Genomic DNA, 25436 nt, shown 5'->3' on the forward strand with positions numbered 1-25436 from the left:
CCTAATACAAAAATCACAGCAATCTTTTGATATTGGGTATTATTAAGTCATCAATATTCTTTTATAAAACAACTTTTATCTCAACTATTCCCAATGCAATTTCCCAACACACTCATCCGTTATTCCTTAGCTTCTATTTCAGCACATCACTGACTACAAAAATAATAGAGATACCCCTTCCAAAGAAATTACTTGTGTATTAATCAGTGAGGAGGATGAGAGTCAGTTTAGCAGTGCATCGATGTGATTCATATCTTCCTGTGCAAACTAGCAAGGTTCTTAATATTGGAACTGCAGTATTTATTTTACAAAACAACAGTCAACATGCTCTAAGCAGGACCTCCAATTTAGAGAAAGAAAGAGAGAGACTGACTTACTTTTATCCTGTGGTCATCAATATCTACAACAGTTGCTACTCTGATAAGTACTGGATTCCTCTTGTCAACTACCTCAAGTTTCATATTTTTCTGAAATCCATGAGATGGTTTCTACAATGAGAGATGATGGGTATTTCAATGAAATGTAAAAAAACTGTTATAAAATATAAGGGCAATCATTCCCCTCCAAAATAAACCAAACCAAAACATAAAAACTGTTGTATTAAAATAACAGACTAGAAAAATAATTTACCTCTCTAGGAGTTTAGTCTCATCATTTCAGCCTCCTATGTAAATAAAATCATCACTAATGCTGTAAGTTTCCCCTAAGCACTCTACAAATGTTTTAAGAGCATTTCCACCTCTATGCAACAGCATATTGCACAATAATTCTACATATTGTATCTCCTTACACTCAAACACTTTCATCCTAGATCAAATGGCACTTTAAATTATGATTACATTTACAAGTTTGCCACAGAGGCCACAGTGTGACCCAAGGGCCCCCTGGGGGCCAACTAATGGATAGCACAGGGATGCATAAGAGTTACAGGAATCCCCTGGGTCTGGTATTTATATAATAGTTCATCAAAGAGTGTCACAAAGTCTCTACTGAAAGCCTGTGTCACAATGGTCAACATCATCTTTGAAAAATGGATGTGCAGGTAGCATGTAAGGAGACATGTTTATATATTAGAAATTATGTTCTTAAGGTCTTGAAGTTAAAGGCAGGTTCCATCAGACAGGTGGTGGGAGACATGTATCTCCCTGCCATTGCGTAACTTACAATGCAAGTCTATCTGCATATGGAGTCAAATGCTAACAAAGTGTTTGTGGGGACATCAGGAGAAGAAAATTAACAGGAAGAGGTGAACAGTGGTGGGGTGGGGGAGCCCCAGTTTACAGGAGAAGGAGAAAGGACAGGTCTAATACATCAAGGGATTCAGTGAGATGCTCTGGCATTCTTGGTCTTATGAAAGCCATCCTGGTTGAAAAATGCTGCGAGGAGGACTTTGGGTAACCAGTTCCTTATTAGACAAGAGGGCATCTTGTTAGGTAAGTTTAGGCTCTAGACTGTGTGTTATGGTTTTATTTTATATGTAATCCTTTGTTTACATTAATCTTACTTGCTTTTTCTCAAATCTTTATTCTTTGATAAATAAACTTAAGCTTGTTTTCACTATAAACATATCTAAGCATTGTGTTAAGTGGAATGGTGATCCAGACGTAAAACTGACAAGTTGATGCATACTATATCGTTGGGACTAGCACATCTGTGAATTCTGAGTGTGTCCAGTGGAACAGGGGCTGGACTCTCCATGGCAGGCCTGCTGACAGCAGTTCTGAGCCCCAGGGTGGAACAGTCAGTGGGCACTCTTCAGGCACGACCAGCGCTTCCACATGCCCGCCCAGCTGCCTTCACCGCCGCCGGTACCACCCTGCAAACGCCTAGGAGCCCTGCAGCCCGCCCAGGCAATTTAAAAGGGCCCAGGAGCCCCAAGCTGCCTTTACGGTTGCGGCGGCGGCAGCAGCTGGGGGGCCCCGGGCCTTTTTAAATCGCCCAGACCCCTGGGCAATTGCCCCTTTTGCCCCCCTGGTCAGCATGCATGCTCCTGGGACATGCTTGGAGAATACTGATCACTAAACTGAAAACTGATGGCAGTGCCTGCATGAACTGAGAAGGGAGAACTTGTGTTGCCTGTGGCAAGTGGAGTTGGGGAGCTGACCCCTGGCAGGCACAGACAGGGCTTCTTCATGCAGGTAACAGCAAGGTGCCTCACAACCCTGGGTATCCCAAAGAAGCATCACACATGGTAATTGTGAATCTGAATAGTCAGTGCTGAACCCACCTTGAAGTGGTACCTCGTGTCCCATGGGGCTTGCCCTGGCTCCATAGGTGCTAGAGACAGTGGAGGCCAGAAGGCCATAGCCCTCCCTACTTTTTAAACAGGGAATTCAGGGCACCCTACTTTTTAAAACCTGGCTGGAGGGAGCATGCTATGGCCCAGGCCAGCTGGCCGGCATCTGGGTCCTGCTCTGCATTATGCCAGGTGCTGGCTGTGACCCATTGTGCCATAGTAAATGCCAGCAGCCAGGTCCTCACCTACCAGCTGCCAAAACCCCAGTGGTAGTCCCTCTCTGTAGTGGGGATCAACTGGGTCTGGGAAGCAGAAAGGACCCATTACCTGAAGGCCTTGGGCTTGCCAGCGGGAGAATAAGGTAAGGAGAGGTGGGGAGGCAGAGTGTTAGACTGTTGGGGGTAGGTGAAAAGGCAGGGGCTCCAGGAGGGTCGGATTGCTGTGAGGGGGTTCTCTCGAGGGCTCTGGGGGGAGGGCCTTGGCTCCCCACTTTTGCAGTCCTTTTGGCACCCATGCCTGGGTCCACTCTGGGCATTGTAAGGTGGTACATGTGGTCACAGTGCCACACAGGTTTGGCACATCCGCCCTCTATAGATGGAAATGGAAAGGTGGATGCGTCAAATGTGAGTGGTGCTGTAACCATGAACATTAGGTCATAGCACCCAAACTGGAGAGCCAGGCCAGCCCCATGAGACAGGAGCCACTGCTGCAGGGTGAGTGCAGGATATACTCACTAACCAAACCTCTCCCCTGCTCCATGCTGGGCCTCATCTTTCCACAACCGCACTACAGAATCCAGTCTTATTCTGCCCCCCACTCCAAAAAAGAAGGTGGCAGGGATGGATGAGGAGGGGGGAGGTTAGAAGATGTGTTACTACCTGGAACGTCTCATGGTCACCAGCCCCACGGCCATGAGTTAGGACTCCCCTCCACACAACAAACGCAGGCACCATATCACTTGGCTTGGCTATTCTGGATGAAAACTCAGGATTTGGCCATGCTTGATAAAGTTTTGTAGTGAAAAGTGTTGTAAGCCAGTAACCAAACCTCAGTGAACTACAGCAGATGGCTGGAATTCTGGGCTAGCACCACATTTCTGCTTTACTTGAATGAATTTCTTAGCAACGTGATAATATTAAAAAATGTTGGACTTGAACCTCAGAAGCTCACAAAACCAGACAGAAGGTCAGCCTTGGGAGCCAAGAATTTGATCTCTAATGTTGGCTCCAATAATGATGCCTTCTGCTTTCTTGAATAAGCCACTTTTCTTTTTGTGCCTGTAAAGTGGGGACAATCATATTCACTCACCTCTCTCCGAGGTGTGCTGGGAGCAGGGCTTTGGAGCGGAGCTCGAGCGCGGAGCAGCTCCGGAGCAGTGGAGCTGCAGGTTTTTGCCTGGAGCTGGAGTGGAGCAGGAGCACAGCTCCAAAGCCCTGGCTGGAAGGACTCATTAGCTAGCTAAGTATTATTAGTATAAATTAGTCGAAAGTCTCAGGATTTATAGTGATAAATTTTTTCTGATTTCTCACAGTAATTTCAAAACTCACATAAAAAAATAAAATATCTACGGTACATTAGCGAATTAATTAAACAAAAAAAAATGGAAGCATGAACACTATGTAAACATTCTCTCACCACTTTAAAAGCCCTTGCAGGTGCAGGTAAAGAACTGGTTTCTTCCAAATATTTTTCCCAAGAAAAATGTTTGGCATGTGGATAATCTAGTAGAAAAAATATAAAAGCAAGGTTTAATGATGTCATAAGTATTATGATGTAACATACATTATAGCACATTAATCTAGAGAATTCATAATAAGGCAAGTAAATATTTGTTATAATACTGTATTTATTCTTTAAATATATAACATAACTACAATAAGAAGCACTTATCTGAACATTCTAGATGTCTATGGCACATACTCCCTATTAATCAAAGAAAGAAATAGAAACCCCACAACACACAATACTGAGTAACCAGCAGCACAAAAATAAACTACAACTGCTCTGGATTTGAGAAGATAAGTAACAAAAATTGGAAGTCTATCCACTTCTATGCATTCAAGACAGTGCTTCACCCTTAATCCGGTATTTTACAGGTTTAAGGTTACTGTGCCAATACACCTCTACCGCAATATAACGCTGTACTCGGGAGTGAAAAAAATCTTACCGCGTTATAGGTGAAACCGCATTATATCGAACTTGCTTTGATCCGCTGGAATGTGCAGGCCCCCCCCCCCCCCAGAGCACTGCTTTACCACGTTATATCCGAATTCGTGTTACATCGGGTCGCATTATATCGGGGTAGAGGTGTACTAATCAGAACCTGATAGTCATATATCAGTTTAAAATACATGTGACCATCTACCAACTTGCATTTTTAAGTGAAGTTGTTTTAACCAAAACTATTATAATATTTTCTAAATTGAGGATATATCTGATACAGACATCATGTGGGGGAGGGGAGGAGGACTGTCATTCTAAGAAAATGGATTTGAGATTATCCTGTTTAATATGCCCTATACCAAAAAAGTGTTTTCTTTTAAAGAACAAGGAGTGCTTGCCCAGACGTTGTATAAGCACTAAATATTTAAGTGTTGACTCATGATATGGAAGTGAATTTACACCAGTATCTTGTGTTTTATGAAGGCTGCTAAATAATAGGTTGCAATTAACTTATTGACAGATTAGACTTTTACAGTACACGTTGAGGTTGTTCTGTAAGTAGCTTTGTGCTCTAGAATTTGATGCCTCAAAATGTTTCATGACTTCCCCAGGCTGCTGAGCAGTAGGATATTTCTGAGCTTGGTAAGTAGGTCTAGCTGGCTAATTACAGTTTTCCATGTTGTCAGGCCACAGATGCCTGTGATCTGTGCTTTCATTATCCTGCATGGCAGCAAAGCTTATTCCCTTAACTTCAAATCCTCTATCTTCAACACCAAATGAATGCAGAATTGGCCAATATACCTTTTATTTTACTATTCTCAGTCATACACAAATTTTTTGTTTTTAAACAAGTTACATAAAAGCTTTTGCAATGGTACCATATTAGTGACATTCGAAAAGGGTTTCTAAACAAGGAATTTCTATTTTCTCACTACAAATGTCTGAAATAACAGTGCACAGGGGTGGGAGAATTGGGGAGCAAAAACTTGACTTTTCTGAGTAAAGATATGTAAGTCACAAACCATCTTCACAGGGAATAGCATGGTATTTGTAATGAGGTCCTACATAGTCACATAGTTGGTGCAGCAGTTCATGTTCTGCAAAAATTACTTCCTTTCACTGAAACTCTCCTACAGGATGCATGAAAAACATGCTGGATATCTCTCACCACAGTTCCCTGATTTCATTTTATTTAAAGAAACACTGCTCTGATTCCTGCAACGTTCCCACACATCGAAAATATAGACCTCCTCCAACTTGCTGATGGCCTCCTAAGTGTGGGCTGAACTTTCCTTCCTGTATATCACATGAAAGTAAATGTACTGTCCGAAATTGCCACACATGTCTCTCGGTGCACTTAAACACTAATGTTATATCTGTGGCTCCTCCAGGTTGAGTTCTATTTTTATGAACAATATTCAGCAGGCTCCCTCAACTCTGGATTTCTGTTTCTGAACACACAATGATCCCCGAGTGCCTCTCCTAGATGCCAACCAAAATGACAGCTGTCTAAGATAAGCCACGAAATCAAATAGGCTTTCCTATTTTCTTTTTATTTTGGTTTCTTAAGTGAATCTCAGACCTTTTAGCTAGGAATTTAGTTTGGGGAACATATTGCTTTTTAAATAATTCAGCCAAGTCCTCATAGTTCATACCTCTCCGCTCCTAAAAGGAACAAGTTTTTGAAGACTACAAATGTATCTTTCCAAACAGAGATGAAGAATGGAAATTTTTATTGAGATTCTTCAACGGCATCAGCATAGAAATATTGCTGAGACCTTTGTACATAAAATTCGTACATAGCATTAAATCCTACATATTTTTCATCAGAGTGGATTCGTCAATTTTCCCACAAATTATCATTTTCCTCTTTTCTTCTCAGACAGACCTCTTGCCTCACTCCTGACATGGCAATCACCTTGTTGTTTCCCCAAATCCAATAAGTCTTTCATTAGATCAGACTTTAATTGGATCAGAATAAGAGCAAACAACCAACAAAAAATGAACCGAGCTATCACTCAGAGGTTTCCTTGGTTACAAGCTACATTCAGCTAACTTCATTCTTGGGTTCTATATCCAAACAAGCTCTAACCAGTGGCAATTATTGCTAGAAGACAAGATTTGTTTTTAAACTCTGGCACACAGACTGTTCCAGACCTTAAAGGGGCAGTAACCACACACAGTCACCATAGTTGTCTAAGTTTTACTTTAACAGACAGAATAACTGACTCTAAATGGCATACGTTCTACAGGAAAGAAATCTCCAAGTTTTTTCCATTGATTCTTTCATGGTTATTTTTATACTGAGTATTCTACAATTACCTACATAAATTTGGAAGACCAACAGGCACTAGAGACCTGTCTTAAAGGAATTTATTAACTTTGCTAAACAGCACTTCTTTTTACAAGATATAGCTCAAGCTACTTTCTACAGAATAGTCTTCATGATCTCCAGCATGGAGGGGAATCCAGTTAATCCAACACATAATATCCCAAACTAAATGCTTGCTTTCTTGTTTTCAGTAAGCACGCTCTCTCTCTCTATTGCATGCTCATTCTCACCTTGGTTTCCTCCCTTTCTGAGAGTCCTTACCACTTTTGTTCCCTTGATTACACAGCGCTATCCACCCATTTATCCACTAGGGCCTTGGCTACACTCAGGACTTCCAAGCGCTGCCGCGGCAGCACTGTGAAGCGCGAGTGTAGTCACGCCGCCAGCGCTGCGAGAGCTCTCACAGCACTATAAGTACTCCACCTCTCTGAGGGGAATAGCTTGCAGCGCTGCAGGCTCTGATTACACTGGCGCTTTACAGCGCTGTACTCGCTGCGCTCAGGGAGGGGCATTTTTACACCCCTGAGCACAGCAAGTTGCAGCGCTGTACAGCGTCAGTGTAGCCAAGGCCTAAGACCCAGATTTTTAAAGGTATTTTGGCATAGCTGTACTCATCTCAGTTGATATAAAAGAGCCTGAAATCTCATTTTCCAAAAGGATTTAGGTACTTGATATATTAATGTTAATGATGCATGCACAAATTTAGTATCTTTATGTTCTGTATTAATGAGACAGTTATCCATCAAGATATTTGGAGATGGTTGAAAAGGAAAACACAATAAAACAGATCACTTGGTTCCTTCTCTTTTGCTTTGCTTTTATCTACATTTTTTTCCCTTCTTATTTCTTTTTGTGTGATAAACTGAATTTACTTACAGGTTCTGGAGTCTTGGTGCTGAAAATTGTGAGAGATATTGCAATGACATGCAATATCTTTGGGGACTATATTGTATTAAATGTTTACAATGGTTTATGTAGGATTATATTCTACTCCAAAGGGAAGGATTACCACAGCTCCTAAAGGAACTAAAAACAATGACAAGTGATTAAGGTTAATCACGGAGACTAAACTATTTAAAGAGTTACCTCCCCCTGGAGTAGTTTGCATACTGGTTCAAGCTGGATTTTCCAGAGACTAGTAGACAAAGAAAGGACTTTTGGTATAAAAGGATGACCTTGAATTTACACAAGGTCTTTCTGCTGATCCAGCAAACAGACAGGACTTTCTGTGCAGGGGGCACGTGGAAGGGTTGGGGGATTTTGACCTACTAGAGCCCCATACGACTGATGGGTGACCTATGGTAAACTTTTAGCATGCATATAGGAACTTCTATTGTTTTTATGTTTTCCTTGTAATGCTTTTACCTTAAGAATAAATGTGCTTGCTTAGAAAGAACAGTGGTAATGTCACCAAGTCCTCGGTGGGGTTAGGCGGCCCAGTGGTTAGCACATATAGTGCTACCTCCCTGAGGGCAGATCTTGTAGTCAAGACCCTCTTTTAATCAGAGGTATGGTGAGGTGGGCAGTAAGGGGAGCCGAGGTCCACCCACTCCACCAGGCTTCGACCCAGGACCCTAGGAGGGTCAACAGTGTTTGGTCCTCAAAGGTGCCCTCTGAGTTATGTCACCGGATCACTTCCTATTGTCTGCTGTTCTCTCTTTCCCCCCCTGCTACCCTCCAGCTTCCAGTTGAAATATAAGGTGACAAGCAAAAGAAAAGGCAATCAAACCTTAAAACCAACTGGGCTCAGCATACAGTCTTAGTCCCTTGTGGAGACTTCTCTGGCACCCTTGTCAGGAGCCTTTCAGGTAGCCTCTCTGTCCTCCTTCCCAGCCTCCCTCTTTCTGAGCTGGATTGCTCCCCTTTCCACCCTTCCTCCAGCTGGAGCGTGCTCTACAGGGCTGGTGCTATCTGGGCCCAGTACTACCCTTTAACCCCTTCCAACCAAGTGTGGGATTTGTATACTCCATTACCAGTAACTTGTAACTTCTTGCAATACACTGTTTATAGCCCTTGGAGAGAAAGCAAAGCACAGGTGCTGGCCTCTAGGCAGTGTAAGGTGGGGAGCTGTACAGCCCTAAAAACTCCTGGTTGAAGGGAGTGGGACAAGGGTCTCTATTCAGTGACAGGCGTTGGCTGCAAATTTGAGATCTGACTGGGAACTCCAGGAGTGGACCACAAAAGGGGTAGGAGGGAGATATGGGTGCAGTTACCTGAAACGGTGACAAAAATGGCAACAGCATATATGCCAGGTGTACAGAGTTGTTGCATTAGACAAATATCTGCATGTGAACCAAATGTGGATGTTAGATCCTTCCACATGGGTTGTCCTCCACTGGACAGAAAGTCTGTCTGTTTGCTGGATCAGAAGGAAGACCTTGTGTAAATTCAAGCTCGTTCTTTTATACCGAAAGTCCTTTCTTTGTCTCGTAGTCTCTGGAAAACCCAGCTTGAAGCAGTATGCAAACTGCTAGCGGGGCAGGGGTGGGGGTGGGGAAGGAGGTGTAACTCTCTAGATAGTTAAGTCTCAGGTGATCCACCTTAATCACTTGTCATTGTTTTTAGTTACTGTAGGAGCTGTGGTAATCCTTCCCCTTGGAGTAGAATACAATCATACATAAACCATTTTATACACTGAATACAATATAGTCCCCAGAGATGTTACATGTCATTCCAATATCTCTCACAATTTTCAGCACCAAGACTTTGGAACCTGTGAATAAATTCAACCTATCACACAAAGAAACAAGGAGAAAAAAATCTAGAGAAAAAGCAAAGCAAAAGAGAACATCAGAGAGAAAGGGTAGTAAAGAAGTTGCCAGGCTATTTGTCTCATTCTATTTCACTTTTCAACCATCTCTAGGCTTTTTCCTGAGTATATCTTGTATGGATAACTGTCTCATTAATACAGCACAGAAAGATATCAAAGTTGTGCATGCATCATTAAATTTAATATATCGAGTGCCTGTAAAAAGACCACTTCAGCCCCCTCCAAATACCAATTCTTAATTATAAGTAGAGTCTTTCAATGGAGTAGTTATAATGTGTGTTATGAGCCTTGGCCAATGCTGCTGCTAGCTACATTTTCCTTAATTCTTTCAATTGTGTAGTGTTGAAATGCAGTACAAACCTGGAGGGGTGATGAGAGTTCTTCTATGTTCTTTACACCATCCAATGGGATGAATGTGTGGGCTAGCTGCCTCACACCTGGAGGGGAAAAAATGATTGAAAAATGCATTTATCATTGTTGTCTGGGCATGCACACACGTTTTTCCCCCTCTAAAAATGCAGAATTATTTAACAAATCCAAAATAAATTATGATGGATTCAACTCAAAATATAAATTTTAACCGTAACAAAAACATACCAATATACTTCATTCAATCTTACCCCATATGAGTGAGTATAAGATCTTTGCAACACTTCTGAAAGGTCAATAACCCAATTATACTGGACCAATAAGGACCGCAAATTCCAAGGAAAACTCCTCCACTGAGGAGCTCCCCGCAACCAGTTCCCACACATTCAAATCTTGAGATTCTTAGCACAAACATGTCAGCTGATCTCAAGCATCCCAGTAATGCATTCAGAAAGAATAGGGGTCTTGTGAGGTCACTCTGAGGGGTTCAGAGTGTGGGAGAGGGTACGGGCTGTGGGTGTGGGCTCCGGGCTGGGGCCAGAAATAACAGGTTTGGGGTGCGGGAGGGGGCTCTGGGCTGGGGCAGGGAGTTGACGTGCAGGGAGAAAGTGAGTGCTCCAGCTGGGGCTGAGGGGCTTGGGGTGCAGAAGGGGGATCGGGGCTGGGGTCGAAGGGTTTGGAGTGTGGGAGGGGGCTCAGGGCTGGGGGTTTGCAGGCTCTGGGAGGGAGTTTGGGTACAGAAGGGGGTTCCGACCTGGGGCGCAGGAGGGGGCTTGGGGTGCCCGCTCCGGGCAGTGCTGACCTCAGTTGGCTCCCAGGAAGCAGTTGGCATGTCGCGCTGCTCCTAGGCAGAGGGGTAGCCAGGGGCTCTATATGCTGCTCCCACCCGCTGGAGCCACCCCCACAGCTCCCATTGGTCACGGTTCCTGACCAATGGGAGCTGCGGAGTCGGTGCTGGGGATGGCGCGCGGAGTTCTCTAGGAGCTGGAGGGACAAGCCGACCGCTTCCTGGGAGCTGCGCGGAGCCGGGCACAGAGCCTGCCTACCCCACTGGCACTGCAGCCAACCAGACTTAGTGGCCTGGTCAGCTGTGCTGACTGGAGCCATCGTGGTCCCTTTTCAACAGGGCATTCCGGTTGAAAACCAGATGCTTGGCAACCCTAGTCTGCCCATGTGGATCATACTGTAAGGTTGAGGTCTATATGATAATATCTATTTTCCTTCACTTGGTTAGGAAGTCTGGAAAGTGCCAGCATCCTACAGGTTAATATTTCTCTCTCTCTCTCTCTCTCTCTCTCTCTATATATATGAATAGCAAGGCAAGTAAAAAAAAAATCAGTTTGTTATTCTAGAGTATCCAACATTCTTATCTCCTATGGAACACAGAGGAGTTTCGCTGTTATTATCATAGGGAGGAGGACTTCTGCATGAGTTGAAGGTATATCAGATTACCAAACCCTGATGTCTAAACATGTCAGATCTCTTACCATATTGCCTAATTCCTCATTTCCTCCACACAGAAACCACTTATTGATTTCAATGGGGAATTGAGCACACAAAAGAACACAGGACTGAACCACTGACTATATTATGATAACGACATTGACTTTGAGCTTGTGCTACATAAAGCAAAAGTAAAGAAATATTTTCATATTCAGAATTTAAAGAAAAGACCTTAAAGTATACTGATGTTTTAAAAATGATTTTACATGACAAATAGATGAAGTCCAGTGTAGGTGTATTTAATTGTGTGCGTTAAATAATAGAAATGCAAGCAGGGTGTCTCATTACTGTCATCACACAGCAAGTACTGTTCCAGACTTCTACTTATAGATTTCAGACCTAATGCTGAAATACCTCTCTAGGGTAATTATTTTTTGATCAATTTTTTTTTACAAAACAAAAATGAACAGCTGCACCAGTATTTCTCTATGCCAAGTTCAACTATATCAAGCCTTAGAGGAAAAAATACTCTCTAGAAACAAAGGCTTTATGACAACAGCAAAGGATGCAATCGATATCAAGTGTACCAACATTTTGTCCTTTACAAAAAAATGTACAAATATGCTTTATGTATTTAAGTTTATTATTTATACAGCACTTTATTCCACTTTAAAACTGCCCTGGTTTTTGATTTTGAAAATATGGTACTTTTGTGTCAAGACTTTTTAGGGTTGTTAAGTTCCCAAAGGTTCATATTCTATCTCCGTTAGTTGGTCTTTTACACCTGAGTCAGAAAAGCTTCTGGAGCAGATCAAAGAAAGGCAGAGATATGCCTCTTTCAAATGCATCTCTCTCTCTCTCTCTCTCTCTCACACACACACACACACACACACACACAAACCCCTTCTCTCTACAGAGACTTCAGAGAGGAGAGCAGTAAAGAACAGAAGGACTAACAGGTATTCTCTCTCCCAAATCCATCAAGGGGCGGGGGGGGGAGAGGGGAGGAGGGGAAGTTGCACAGACTGAGCCATTACCTCATTGGACTCATTGCATTGATGCTGCCTGAAGAGCTTTGGAGTAAAATATTCAAAAGCACATAAGCTACTTAAGAGCTTTCACTTTCCACTTTCAAAAGACTCCTAAGCATCTAAGTCACTTCTGATACCGAGACATAGTCACTTTATTACTGTCAGATGAGAGTAAAACAAGTGTGAGAAAAATGGTCAGTTTTTTAAAGTACCCTATTACCATTGCCTCTGTGCACCTTACTGTCATTTTAAAAAATGAGAAATAGAGACTAATAAAATGGCCAACTTTTATCTGAAGTAGGACATACAGCATTCTTTCATAAATAATCATCTCTCTTCTAGACAGACAGCTGTCGTCTAGTAGACTAAGCACATAACTTGAAGTCAAGAATGCTAGATTCTATTCTAAATTTTGTCACTCAGGCCAGTCATTTAGAGTTTAAGGCCAAAAGAAACCACCAGATTATCTACTCTGACCTCCGGTAAATCACAGGCCAACCAATACCACCCAACACATTAAACTCTCCACTCAAAATACAGCCCACAAGAGAGTAGACTATTGAGTGCCACAGGCACAGAACAGGAGGGACCAAGGTACACCAGTGCCTCAGGCCCTCGCAGTGGCTAAGAACGGTTACTTACCTTCTGTAACTGTTGTTCTTCGAGATGTGTTGTTCACGTCCATTACACATTAGGTGTGCGCGTGCCGCATGCACAGTCGTCGGAAACTTTTTCCCTTAGCGGCTCCCGTCGGGTCGGCAGGGCCCCCCCCTCCCGCCAGAGTGGCGCCCCGCTCTAGGGTATATATATCCCTGCAGACCCGAGCCCTTCGGTTCCTTCTTGCCGGAGACTCCGACAGAGGGGAAGGAGGGTGGGAAGTGTAATGGACGTGAACAACACATCTCGAAGAACAACAGTTACAGAAGGTAAATAACCGTTCTTTCTTCTTCGAGTGATTGTTCACGTCCATTACACATTAGGTGACTCCCAAGCTTACCATTGGAGGTGGGTAGGAGTCAAGGTACAACTGACTGTAGCACAGCCCATCCAACCACTGCGTCCTCTCTGGTCTGATGGTGGATCGCGTAGTGGGCTGTGAACGTATGCATAAAGGTGGCTGCTTTACAGATTTCCTGGATAGGAACTTGTGCCAAGAAGGCCGTCGAGGACGCTTGGGCCCTAGTCGAGTGAGCCTGGATCTCTGGGGCCGGAACGTTGGCGAGCTCATAACACGTGTGTATACAATGCACAATCCATGCTGATAAGCGCTGTGTCGAGATAGACAGGCCTCTCATACGTTCCGCAACGGCAATAAACAGCTGAGGTGTTCTGCGGAACGACCTGGTCCTCTCCAGATAGAACGCCAATGCCCTCCGAACATCGAGGGTATGGAGGCTGCAGTGGCAAGGGTCCGTATGGGATTTAGGGAAGAACACCGGTAGACAAATGTCCTGCCCCATGTGAAACTGCGAGACCACTTTTGGGAGGAATTTGGGGTGCGGTCTCAGTTGCACCTTATCCTTATGGAAAACTGTATAAGGGGGTTCTGAAGTGAGGGCCCTCAATTCCGATACCCTCCTGGCCGATGTGATGGCCACGAGAAACGCCACCTTCCACGAGAGGTGCATGAGGGAGCAAGTGGCTAGGGGTTCAAAGGGAGGTCCCATGAGCTTAGTTAGGACTAGGTTCAGACTCCACGCAGGGACCGGTGGGCGCGAGTAGGGAAACACCCTCTCCAGCCCCTTGAGGAATCGGGCTACTGTGGGGTTGGAGAACACTGACACTCCCAACTCCCCCGGGTGGAACGCCGATATGGCAGCCAAATGCACTTTAATCAAGGCGGGGGCGAGCCCCTGATGCTTGAGGTGCAGTAAGTAGTCCAGGATCAATGGAACTGAGGCCTGCAGAGGCTGTATGTGCTGAGGCTCGCACCAGTGGGAGAACCTCTTCCATTTGGCCAGGTAGGTCACTCTTGTGGAGGGCTTCCTACTAGAAGGAGAATTTGCTGAACCTGGTGAGAGCACCTGTGTTCCGCATCGTTCAGCCAGAGAGATACCACGCCGTGAGATGTAGCGACGATAGGTTCGGGTGGAGTAGGTGACCCCTGTCCTGTGTGACTAGGTCGCGATGGAGCGGGAGGGTAATCGGGTCAGCTATGGACAATTCCAGCAGGGTCGTGAACCAATGCTGTTGTGGCCACGCCGGGGCGATAAGGATAATTGTCGCCTTGTCCCTGCGGGTCTTGAGGAGGACCTTGTGGATGAGCGGGAATGGAGGGAAGGCATACTTCAGGCTCCCTCCCCACGGAATCGCGAAGGCAACTGCCAACGATCCCGGCCTGAGGTTCTGAAATGAGCAAAACTGAGGGCATTGTCTGTTGTCCTTGGTGGCGAAAAGATCCACCCGGGGAAAGCCCCACCTCCGGAAGATTGAATGCAGGACGTCCTGCCTCAAAGTCCATTCGTGCATGTGGTAGGATCAGCTGAGGCGGTCTGCTAACCTGTTTTGGATCCCTGGGAGATACGTTGCAATAAGATGAACCGCATGGGCTATACAGAAGTCCCATAATTGGAGTGCCTCGCGACAGAGGGGAGAGGACCGGGACCCGCCCTGCTTGTTTATATAGAATAGGGCGGTAGTGTTGTCCGTCAGAACTGCCACGCTGTGACCTTCTACGGTGGCGTGGAAAGTCTGACAGGCGAGGCGAACCGCCCTCAGCTCCTTCAGATTGATGTGAAGCAACCTGTCTTCCCTGGACCACAAGCCTTGGGTCCGCAGTTCCCCCAGGTGCGCCCCCCAACCCAGGTCCGATGCATCTGTTACTAAAGTCAGAGTGGGTTGTGGGGCAGCGAAGGGGATCCCCTCGCAGACCTGCTGTTGATCAAGCCACCAGCGGAGCGAGCTCAACACCCGAGCCGGAATCGTCACCACCAGATCCAAGGGGTCTCTGTTGGGGCGGTACGTTTGGGTAAACCACAACTGCAAGGGTCTGAGCTTTAGGCGGGCACGTCTGACTACGTGTGTGCAGGCTGCCATGTGTCCCAGGAGCTGCATGCAGCACCTTGCCGTTGTCGTGGGAAATTTCTGGACGGAGCTTATGGCCCCTTGAATTGCCAAGAACCGCGACTCTGGGAGACTTGCCCGCACGGTCGCCGAGTCCAGGACTGCACCGATGAAGTCCAGTCTCTGTGTGGGAGTTAATGTGGACTTGGGCACGTTGACCAGTAGGCCGAGCCTGCCGAACATCTGTAAGGCCAGCGTCACGTGAGAGCGGACCTCAGCCTCCGACCTGCCCGCGAGGAGCCAGTCCTCTAAGTACGGGAACACGTGCATCCTTCTTTTCCGAAGGAAGGCTGCTACCACGGACGTGCATTTCGTGAACACTCGCGGTGCCGATGCTAGGCCAAAGGGCAGGACCGTAAATTGAAAATGGCGCTGGTTGACGGTGAAGCGCAGGAACCGCCGGTGGGCCGGATTGATGGCGATGTGAAAATACGCATCTTTCATATCAGGGCAGCGTATCCAGGGATGGGATAATAGTTCCAAGGGAGACCATACGGAAACGCATTCTGACCAGAAACTTGTTTAGTCCGCGCAGGTCCAAAATGGGACGGAGGCCTCCTTTTGCCTTGGGAATCAGGAAGTACCTGGAATAGAATCCTTTTCCTCTTAGGTCTGGTGGGACCTCTTCCACTGCTCCCACTGTGAGGAGGGTCTGCACCTCCTGCATGAGAAGTTGCTCGTGAGAGGGGTCCCTGAAGAGGGACGGGGAAGGGGGATGGAAGGGAGGGAGCGAGGAAAACTGTAGGGTATAGCCCGCCTTCACTGTGCGCAGGACCCAGCGGTCCGATGTTATGCGCGACCATGCCGGTAGAAATGGGACAGGCGGTCCTTGAAACTTAGAGGTGGATCCGGCATGGGATGTGGTACGCTGTCCTCGAGCGTAACTTCAAAAGCCTGGTTTATTCCCTGGCTGCGGCTTGCCCTGGCCGTGACCTTGGCCTTGGTTAGGCATATTCTTAGGTCTTAGCCTGTTATCCCTGCCACGACGGCGGTACGGTTCGTGCCGAGGGCGAGGGTGGTACTGCCTCTGTGGTGGCTGAGGCTTAAAGGGCTTGCGCTGTGTCACCGGGGTATGCATTCCTAACGACTTTAGGGTCGCTTGCGAGTCCTTGAGGCTATGTAGCCTGACGTCCGTTTGGTCTGAGAACAAGCCTGACCCTTCAAACGGGAGGTCCTGCAGGGTGGTCTGCACTTCTGGCAGAAGGCCTGAAGCCTGTAACCATGCCGAACGCCTCATCACTACCCCTGACGCGATTGTCCTAGCCGCTGCATCAGCTGAGTCGAGGGAGGCCTGCAATGAAGTTTTGGCCACTGCCATCCCCTCGTCCACCAGGGCTGTGAACTCTGGATGTGCGTCCGGAGGTAGGGATTCTTTGAACTTGGAGACTGATGCCCAAGAATTAAAATTGTGCCTATTTAGAATCGCCTGCTGATTAGCAATCCTCAGTTGGAGGCCCCCAGACGAATAGACTTTCCTCCCGAATAAGTCCAAGCGTTTCGCCTCCTTGCCCTTGGGCGCAGGGGCTTGCTGGCCATGATGCTCTCGTTCGTTGACCGCAGAGACTACCAGCGAACAAGGAGACGGGTGCAAAAAGAGGAAGTCAAACCCTCTAGATGGGGCGAAGTCTTTTCTCTCCACGCCTCTTGCAGTTGGTGCACTGGAGGCAGGCGTTTGCCATACCGTCTTATAGTTAGACTGGACTGTCCGTATAATCGGGAGAGCGACTCTGGAGGGGCCCTCCGGGCTCAGGATGTCGACCATAGGGTCCTCCTGCTCTACAGTCTCCTCTGCTTGCAAGCCCAGATTGAGGGCTACCCGGCGAAGCATCCTGGTACGCCCAATGATCAATTGGGGGAGGGCCAGACACTGTTGTGCCCGCCACTGCCTCGTCCGGTGAGGAGGAAGAGGTCGGGGCCTTTTGCCCATCCTCACCTTTCTGCAACCCATCATCGACTGATTGTTCCTCTGGGGCCTGTCCCATGGCGTGGGACTGGGACGGTACCGTGCTCGGTGCCGAGTCCACTCCCTCCCGCTCCTGCGGTCTAGGGATCGTTGCCTCCTTGTGAGAGGGCGGACGGTACCGCAGAGAGCGGGATTGGTACCCTGAAGGCCCAGATCTCGAGGCCCTAGATGGGGGCTGTCAAGGCTGGATCCCCACTTTGAACTTTAGGGTACAAATGTAGGGGCCTGCATGAAAACTTCTAAGCTTAACTACCAGCTTAGCTCTGGTTCCGCTGCCACCATTTCCCAGTTAGATTCCCTTCCTGGGAAGCCCTGAGAAAACTTTTCACCAATTCCCTGGTGAATACAGATCCAAACCCCTTGGATTTTAAAACAAGGAGAAATTAACCATTCCCCCTCCTTCCTCCCACCAACTCCTGGTGAATACAGTTCCAACCCCCCTGGGCTCTACAACAGGGAGAAATTAACCATCCCCCCTCCTTCCTCCCACCAACTCCTGGTGAATCAAGATCCAAACCCCTTGGATCTTAAAACAAGGAAAAATCAATCAGGTTCTAAAAAGAAAGCTTTTAATTAAAGAAAAAGGTAAAAATCATCTCTGTAAAATCAGTATGGAAATTAACCTTACAGGGTAATCAAACTTAAAGAGCTCAGAGGACTCCCCTCTAGTCTCAGGTTCAAAGTACAGCAAACAAAGATAAACACTCTAGTAAAAGGTACATTTACAAGTTGAGAAAAACAAAGGAAAACTAACACGCCTTGCCTGGCTATTTACTTACAAGTTTGAAATAGGAGAGACTTGTTTAGAAAGATGTGGAGAACCTGGATTGATGTCTGGTCCCTCTCAGTCCCGAGAACGAACACACTCCCAAACAAAGAACACAAACAAAAGCCTTCCCCCCCCCAAGATTTGAAAGTATCTTGTCCCCTTATTGGTCCTTTAGGTCAGATGCCAGCCAGGTTACCTGAGCTTCTTAACCCTTTACAGGGAAAAGGATTTTGGAGTCTCTGGCCAGGAGGGATTTTATAGTACTGTACACAGGACAGCTGTTACCCTTCCCTTTATAGTTATGATAGGGGCCCTTGCTGGTGGTAGGCCCAGGGTGTCCAGAATGGCCATTGGCTTAGCTGGCCCCATTGGGGATGGCCAGAGGCTTCGTAGTCTCTACTAGCCTGTGCCCTATGGGCATACCCGCCGTACCGGCCCAAGTCAGTCTCCGACACCACGGACGGTGATCTGGAAGGCCACGGCGGAGCTGTGGAATGGTGCCGGTCCAGGTTTGGGGAGTAGTGTCTCCGTGACCAGGACCTGGAGCAGCGTCTCGCCGACCTGGATCGGTACCGGTGACCACGGGACCGGGAACGACTACAGGTGGTCCGTCTCAGGGAACGTGTAGCCGACGCCCCCCGGTGCCGACTCACGTATGGCTGCTGAGTCGGTGCCGACCGCTTACTGGGGCCCGACGGCTGTGGCACTTTCTGCGCGGAGGGCAACCGAGAGTCCACCGAGGCGGAACTCGACCAGGACCAGTGCCTCGAACGGTGCCGAGATGGCGACCGTGATGGGTGCACCATCGCCGGCTTGCCTCTGGGTGGCAGTCTCGGCGGAGCGTCCTTAGTTTGCGGAGGGCCCTCAACGGAAAATGCAATGAGGTCTTTTGCTGCCTCAAATGTGTCCGGAGTGGAGGGCTGTTCCAAGAGCTCCTCCAGCCCTTCTTCCTCAGTCGACGCGCCTATCCCGGGGCTCGACGGGCCTTTCAGCACCGGAGCCACTACCGGGGCCTGTGCCGGGGCCGTGCCGGCCTTAGGCGCACTCGAGGTCTTCGCTGGCACTGCCCTCTTATACGGGGAGCATCCTCGGGCCTTGGGTTGGCCCTTCAATTTTGTCGGCAAAGACGACCGGTGCCGTAAATGCCCCCGTTGGGTCGGTGCCGTGGGCTTCGGGTGACCCGCCGGCGCCGGTTCCCGAACCGATGCCGGGGCGCTCCGCACTGAGGCAGACGGTGCCGTCGAAGTGGAGGGCTGTAATGCCATCTCCATGAGCAGCTGCTTGAGGCGAAAGTCTATTTCTTTCTTAGTTCTGGGCTTAAAGGCCTTACAGATCTTGCAGCGCTCTTTCTGGTGAGTTTCCCCCAGGCGGCGGAGACACGAGTCGTGGGGGTCGCTCAATGGCATAGGTTTACGGCACGTGGCACAGGCCTTGAAGCCTTGGGTGTGCGGCATGCCCCGCCGCCCAGGGACGGTGCCGGGGTTGATCAAACAACCATAGCAAGAACTTCAAGTACCTAATGAACTGTTAACTACTAAGCTTAACACTAACAACTAAAGAACTGATAACTGTTGCAGATAACACTAATGACTATGCTAAGGGACACTCTCAGATGAGAGACAGAGTTGTTCCAACGCCGCCACTGACAGTAAGAAGGAACTGAAGGGGTCGGGTCTGCAGGGATATATATACCCTAGAGCGGGGCGCCGCTCTGGCGGGAGGGGGGGGCCCTGCCGACCCGACGGGAGCCGCTAAGGGAAAAAGTTTCCGACGTCCGTGCACGCAGCGCGCGCACACCTAATGTGTAATGGACGTGAACAATCACTCGAAGAAGAAGCAAGATATACAGAGATTATCCTGATAAGTGACCCTCACCCACAACTGCAGACAAAGGCAAAAAAAAAAAAAAAGCAAGTTGCAGCCAATCTGACCCGGGAAAAATTTTTTTCCCAACCCCTCAGCTTTGTAAAACACTTAATCCAGAAGCACTATACAAAAGCAATGGGAAGGTTAGTAACTAGTAATATGAGCTTGAGTACATTGCCTCTGCAAATCCACTGTCTTGAACCATAGTGTGGCAAGCATGGGATCTTTCATAAAGCAGTGCAGTTGTGGCACGTACATGCCCAAATAACAGATCCTAAAGTTCAGAACAAGATTATAAAGGTCATACAAATCATATCATGTAAAACCTGTCTCTGCTAGTGCCAGTCCCAGTGTTCATAACCACAAAGGCACCTGGATACCCCCTACCCCCACAGTAAATAATGTTGAGCCAAGAAGCCACTAACAAGAGCCAAAACCATCACTGAAAGCCAGTTGGATCTATAATAGAACAAGAAGAACAGAGAACAAACCACAATGTTGTTTCTTATTTTTATAAAATCTAACAATTTTAAAATGTGGCTAAACAGAACAAAAATGCAAAAGGTAAATAAATGGAGAGGTGGCTTCATTGCCAGCAGTTTATCATGCTAAAGAAAGAGCTGAAGGTGGTTGGGACTCTGAATCCCTTTATAGACTATTTTCAAACGTCTGGATCCATAAGGGAACATACAGATATCCAAACTTTCCATATGGGGGCAAGCGAAGATATGCTCATGACAACAGGTCATGCACATTCTCAAGAACAGGGCACTACAGGCACAACTCTGGAGGAAGAAATATTATTTCTTCTATCATTCATATTAATTTTCCCTTTGATTTTTGTCCTGCATTTCACTATTGCATATCCACAGCTCAATAAGTAAATTCAGATTGTAAGAGGCAGAAACTAAATCATTGTTAATTCTTTCCAGAAAAAAATATTAAATAAAAATGTGTCTTCATTATGAGGTATGGATAGCACTGTTTTATTTTATAACTAACCCATTTTTTAAAAAAATATGCTAAATGTGTTACATTATTTTTGCTGTTCTGAATTAACTGCCGATTTCCCCACTGAATAAAATTTTATTTTGATATTTAGGATTTGCGCCAGAAATAGTAGTATTAAATGTAGATACTATTGCATCTAGAGCAGATATTATTTTGCTAAACATTGGAATTTCTATAAACACCCATAACAGTGCATTATAATTAGCAAATAGAACTACACTGTAAGAATGGCTATCTGTACAACTTTTCTGACACTATCATACTGATATACAGTAGTCAAGTCAGCCACACACAAAAAAGAAGCCATCTTATAGCCCCATCTAGTGCTTCAGTGCAAGCATTTCACCATAAATATTATATAAATACCAAACATGTTCAAAACTGGTAATGCTCCAGGTAATTAAAAGAATTTACTGTACCTACATTATCCTTTGGTCTTTTTAATCCAATGTGCTCCCCTCAAAAAAAGTGACTCCTTTTCGAGCAATGATGGAGCAGACTTGATCATGTCAGAAGAGATCAGAAGTAGATCATAAAAGTCAGGCAGAGCCATTTTTAAAGGGGTATGTCCCATTGGTTACCAAACAAAATAGTAACTGGTGGTGTAGAGTGTGTGGATGTGAGCCTTTTGCGTAGGGCCATTCCAAGTGTTCATTCTGCTCCCAATAGCTCATTCAGGATAGGACACAGGAATTAGACAAACAATCTACATCTACATTCTGGCTTTCTTTGTTGCTAGAGATGCAATAAGGGGGCAGAGTTGTAGTGACTGTGCAGACGTTCCATGAGTCAATTGGTCTGCACAAGGCAGACAAACAGAATGGCTCAGTGGGGCCTCGAGCCACACACTGGGCAACGACTGCTCTTTGTGGATAGTCTAAAAAGCTGTAACGTTATCTACCTCCAGTGCCTGTCTCCAGGTTCCAGCAGGAACTCTCAGCCATTTTTATTAGTCTTTATATAACAAATATATAACAAATCCTAACACAGACTGTTCAACCAGGAAACATCCTCAAGTTTTAGATTACACATTCAGTTTCACCATTGACTTCAATGAGAGCAGTTAGGCCAACATAACATTTGAAAATTCCATCCACAGGAAAGGAGATGATTAGTTAAGGATTACAGCCTTAAATCACACCTGTTTTCTAACTTTTTCCTTCTACTGACTACTCTGTAAGAGAACAAAACTCTCATGGATCACATCCCCTCCCAGCCTTTCATTGCTGTTCACCAGGAGCACACAGTAGATTAGGAACACCTCTATTAAGCCATTCAGGATATTCAAAACTTTTCCCTTTTCCTCTGACCACCACTACCACCACCACCTTGATGAGTCACAGCAACTACACATCTACGCTGTCTGCCTTGCCGGCCCAAAGCCTGGTTAAAAAAAACAAAAAACAAAACAAAAAAAACAAAAAATGACCAGATACCATTACAATGTGGCTTTCATCTCCAAACTGAATGTTAGAAACAGACCCCAAAAAATGTCAGGAATATGCATTGATTGGTTGCCCTAAAGATAACATATGGACATCTTTCAGTGTTAATGCACTTGGTAGAACACTCTTACATCACATTTATGACTTTGGTTTCGTGTCACACCCAAGAGATGTTCCATGTCAGGGCTGAGGCATTGACTCAGTTCTGATTCAAAAGGAGTACTGGATCACCAACACCCGTTGCTTGAGCAATGAGCCCTGGTTGCACCTTGGGAAACTGTTATTTAAATATCTGATTCATTAAAATACTCACTATCCTTGGATCGTTGTTACTCTCATATAAACTTTTAAAAATATTTAACCCTAATCATTATTGGGCTGCATTAGTTGTGAATATTGCATGCATTAATCAGAATTATGTTTCAAATACAGAAAAGCTATTTTGTTACTTCTTAAAATATGAAGAATACATCTGCATAAGTAAAAATTACAGGTGCTTTATCCTGACATGATAAAGTTTACCCCTGGCACCTATTGTTCTCATAGAAATACCAAATGTTCTGTCATTTCTAGATAAGAAGGGGGGAAATGGATAGGTTTCCAGAATGCAGAGCAAATTTTACTTTCCTGAATATAAATATTACTCTGGCTATTTTGTTCACTTTTCTTCCTCCTAAAAGCTAATGCCAATGAATTATTTAATAGGATTTATAGGCCACTGAAAGTATTATCATAATGTGTTATAGTGCTGTTGTAGTGACACTAATTCTAGCTAAAACACTTTCATTTTAAGCTATTAATGTATGTTCAGAAAATATTCAGAAAAAAAATACATATGGGCTGAAAGTTAAGCTTATAAAACACAATTTTAGAGCTGATTTTCTTCTGCTGTTGAGTTTGGTAAAATTACATTCAGCTGTTTTTAATTTATCCAAGAGAGGAAAGAAATTTTTTAGACGTTACAAAAATAAATCTTATTTTCACTTGGATAACGTACAAAATGGCTGTATTTTTAAAGTTTGAAAAGACCTCATGAGGAATAATGAGAACTGTTTGGCAATAATCTACTGTATGTGCTCGTATGACATTTTCCCTTATGGAGCCTTACCAATTTAGACATGTACTTAGGGTGGTGGGTACGTGGAAAGCCCATCACTTTGCAAAAGCCCTATAGCACTCTTCTCTTATACATAAGAACAGGGGCACATCTCTCCAGTGCACATTAAAGATGTGGAGCCAGGTACTTGAGATATTTCTAAGGCACCTACAATCCTGGTATCTAAAACTCCAGACAAAGAGCAGTGAGTACACCCAACTTCCTTTTCTGGCAGTATGTGTCTTTTGCTGTTTTTTTTTTTTTGTTTGTTTTAATCATTCATTTATGTGCTTTCCTTCCTTCCCCCCAGTTCCATGCCAATTCTGAACACGCTAGTAAAAAAAAAAAAAAAAAAAAGAGGGGTCGGGGGGGGGGGGGGGGGGCGGGGGGGGTCTTTTGAGGGGACTTTGTTTAAGGATTTCTTTTTTTTTTTTTCCCCGGTGGATTTTCCTGTGTATGTCTCCGTGAGACATTTACACACTTTACAAAAATTCAGTCTTACATAGCCTCCTTCACATACATTTTTTTAGCTGCATCCCCAGGACCTTTCCAGCCAGACAGGAAAACTGCATAATAATGTCACTAATGGGACAATGTTCCAAATAGGCTCTGGTAAAATCTTACATGCCAAATGAGCATGCTCAAAAGTGATTTCTTCAATCCTCTCTATATTTTTTATTTTAATTTTTCTCACCCTGTCCTATAAAAAGGTACTATAGCTCAATTTTAACTATTTGAATGTGAAATCTGGAGATTTTTATTCCCTGTGTTTTACAGTAATTTGAGAGCACAACAAAAAAGAGTTAAAATTCTGAAAAACTTTGTTTTCGCTATTCAGTTGCTCAAAAGACTGGTAGGCTGTTTAACTGATGATTTTAATGCTGCTAAGATTTAATATTATGTTGTTATTTAAATCTAAATAAATAAATGGCTTTCCCCCTCAAACTTTCAACTTTCTCCAGTCACCTTCTACTTCTCCATTATCAAAAGACTTTCTAAAAATAATCACTAACCCTTCTATTATTTGAACCCTAATTCCATATGTCATATCACCTGTGGAAGTAACCCATGACTACTTAGTGCTTTGCCTACCTCTGTCTGGTTCAAATACACCTCTACCTCGATATAACGCTGTCCTCGGGAGCTAAAAAATCTTACCGCGTTATAGGTGAAACCGCATTATATCGAACTTGCTTTGATCCACCGGAGTGCTCAGCCCCGCTTCCCCCCGGAGCACTGCTTTACCGCGTTATATCCGAATTCGTGTTATATCGGGTCACGTTATATCGAGGTAGAGGTGTACTTGCTTGCCACTGTTTCAGTAAGTTAATTCTTCTCCAGTTCATTTTTGGCATCAGCAGCTACAATCACAATCTCCATGGGTACAAAGTAAGTATTTTAATCTATTCTCTATTCTTTTCTATATGGGTTCTGCACCCACCACCATCGTATCCTAATGCCTCAAACACAAAATCTTTTTTGCCATTTATTTGTAAGTAACCAACAATTCCTTATTTTTACTTCTTATTATTATATATTATTAATCAGTCCTTAACCACAACATTGCCAGTTTCTCAATGTAAAATGTTAACACAAAGTTGCAGACCGGAGCTACCGCTAGCAATATTAAAACACAGAATATTTCTGTAGGTTTCAAATAATTTTCAAACTTTTGGAAGTTTGTCTGGAAAAAACACTCATCACTCATATTTTACTTTACTTTGGATTCAAATAAAAAGCAGTTATATATGTTTCATTAGCATCCTACTTCTTTATACAGCTTGCTGATCAAGATGTAGATATAGGAAAAGCAAATACGAATGTTGTAAACTAAAATGAACTGCATAACAACATTGCATGTCACACTGGTAATAAAATT

The 25436-nt window shown here is 45.1% G+C and overlaps 1 protein-coding gene across 5 annotated transcripts in view; it reads right to left on the minus strand.

Moving 5' to 3' along the window:
- L3MBTL3 (L3MBTL histone methyl-lysine binding protein 3) overlaps positions 1-25436 on the minus strand; it is a 158109-nt gene that overhangs the window by 61695 nt on the left and 70978 nt on the right. For all 5 annotated transcript variants that reach the window (XM_034765689.1, XM_034765690.1, XM_034765692.1 and 2 more), the window contains 3 exons: positions 9862-9938; positions 3872-3957; positions 378-488 (listed from right to left, as the gene is read on the minus strand). In XM_034765689.1, the coding sequence (XP_034621580.1) occupies positions 378-488; positions 3872-3957; positions 9862-9938 (274 nt within the window). The remainder of the gene's footprint in view (positions 1-377; positions 489-3871; positions 3958-9861; positions 9939-25436) is intronic.

The sequence above is a fragment of the Trachemys scripta genome, chromosome 3 (genome assembly GCF_013100865.1).
Source record: "Trachemys scripta elegans isolate TJP31775 chromosome 3, CAS_Tse_1.0, whole genome shotgun sequence".
Classification (NCBI taxonomy): domain Eukaryota; kingdom Metazoa; phylum Chordata; order Testudines; family Emydidae; genus Trachemys; species Trachemys scripta.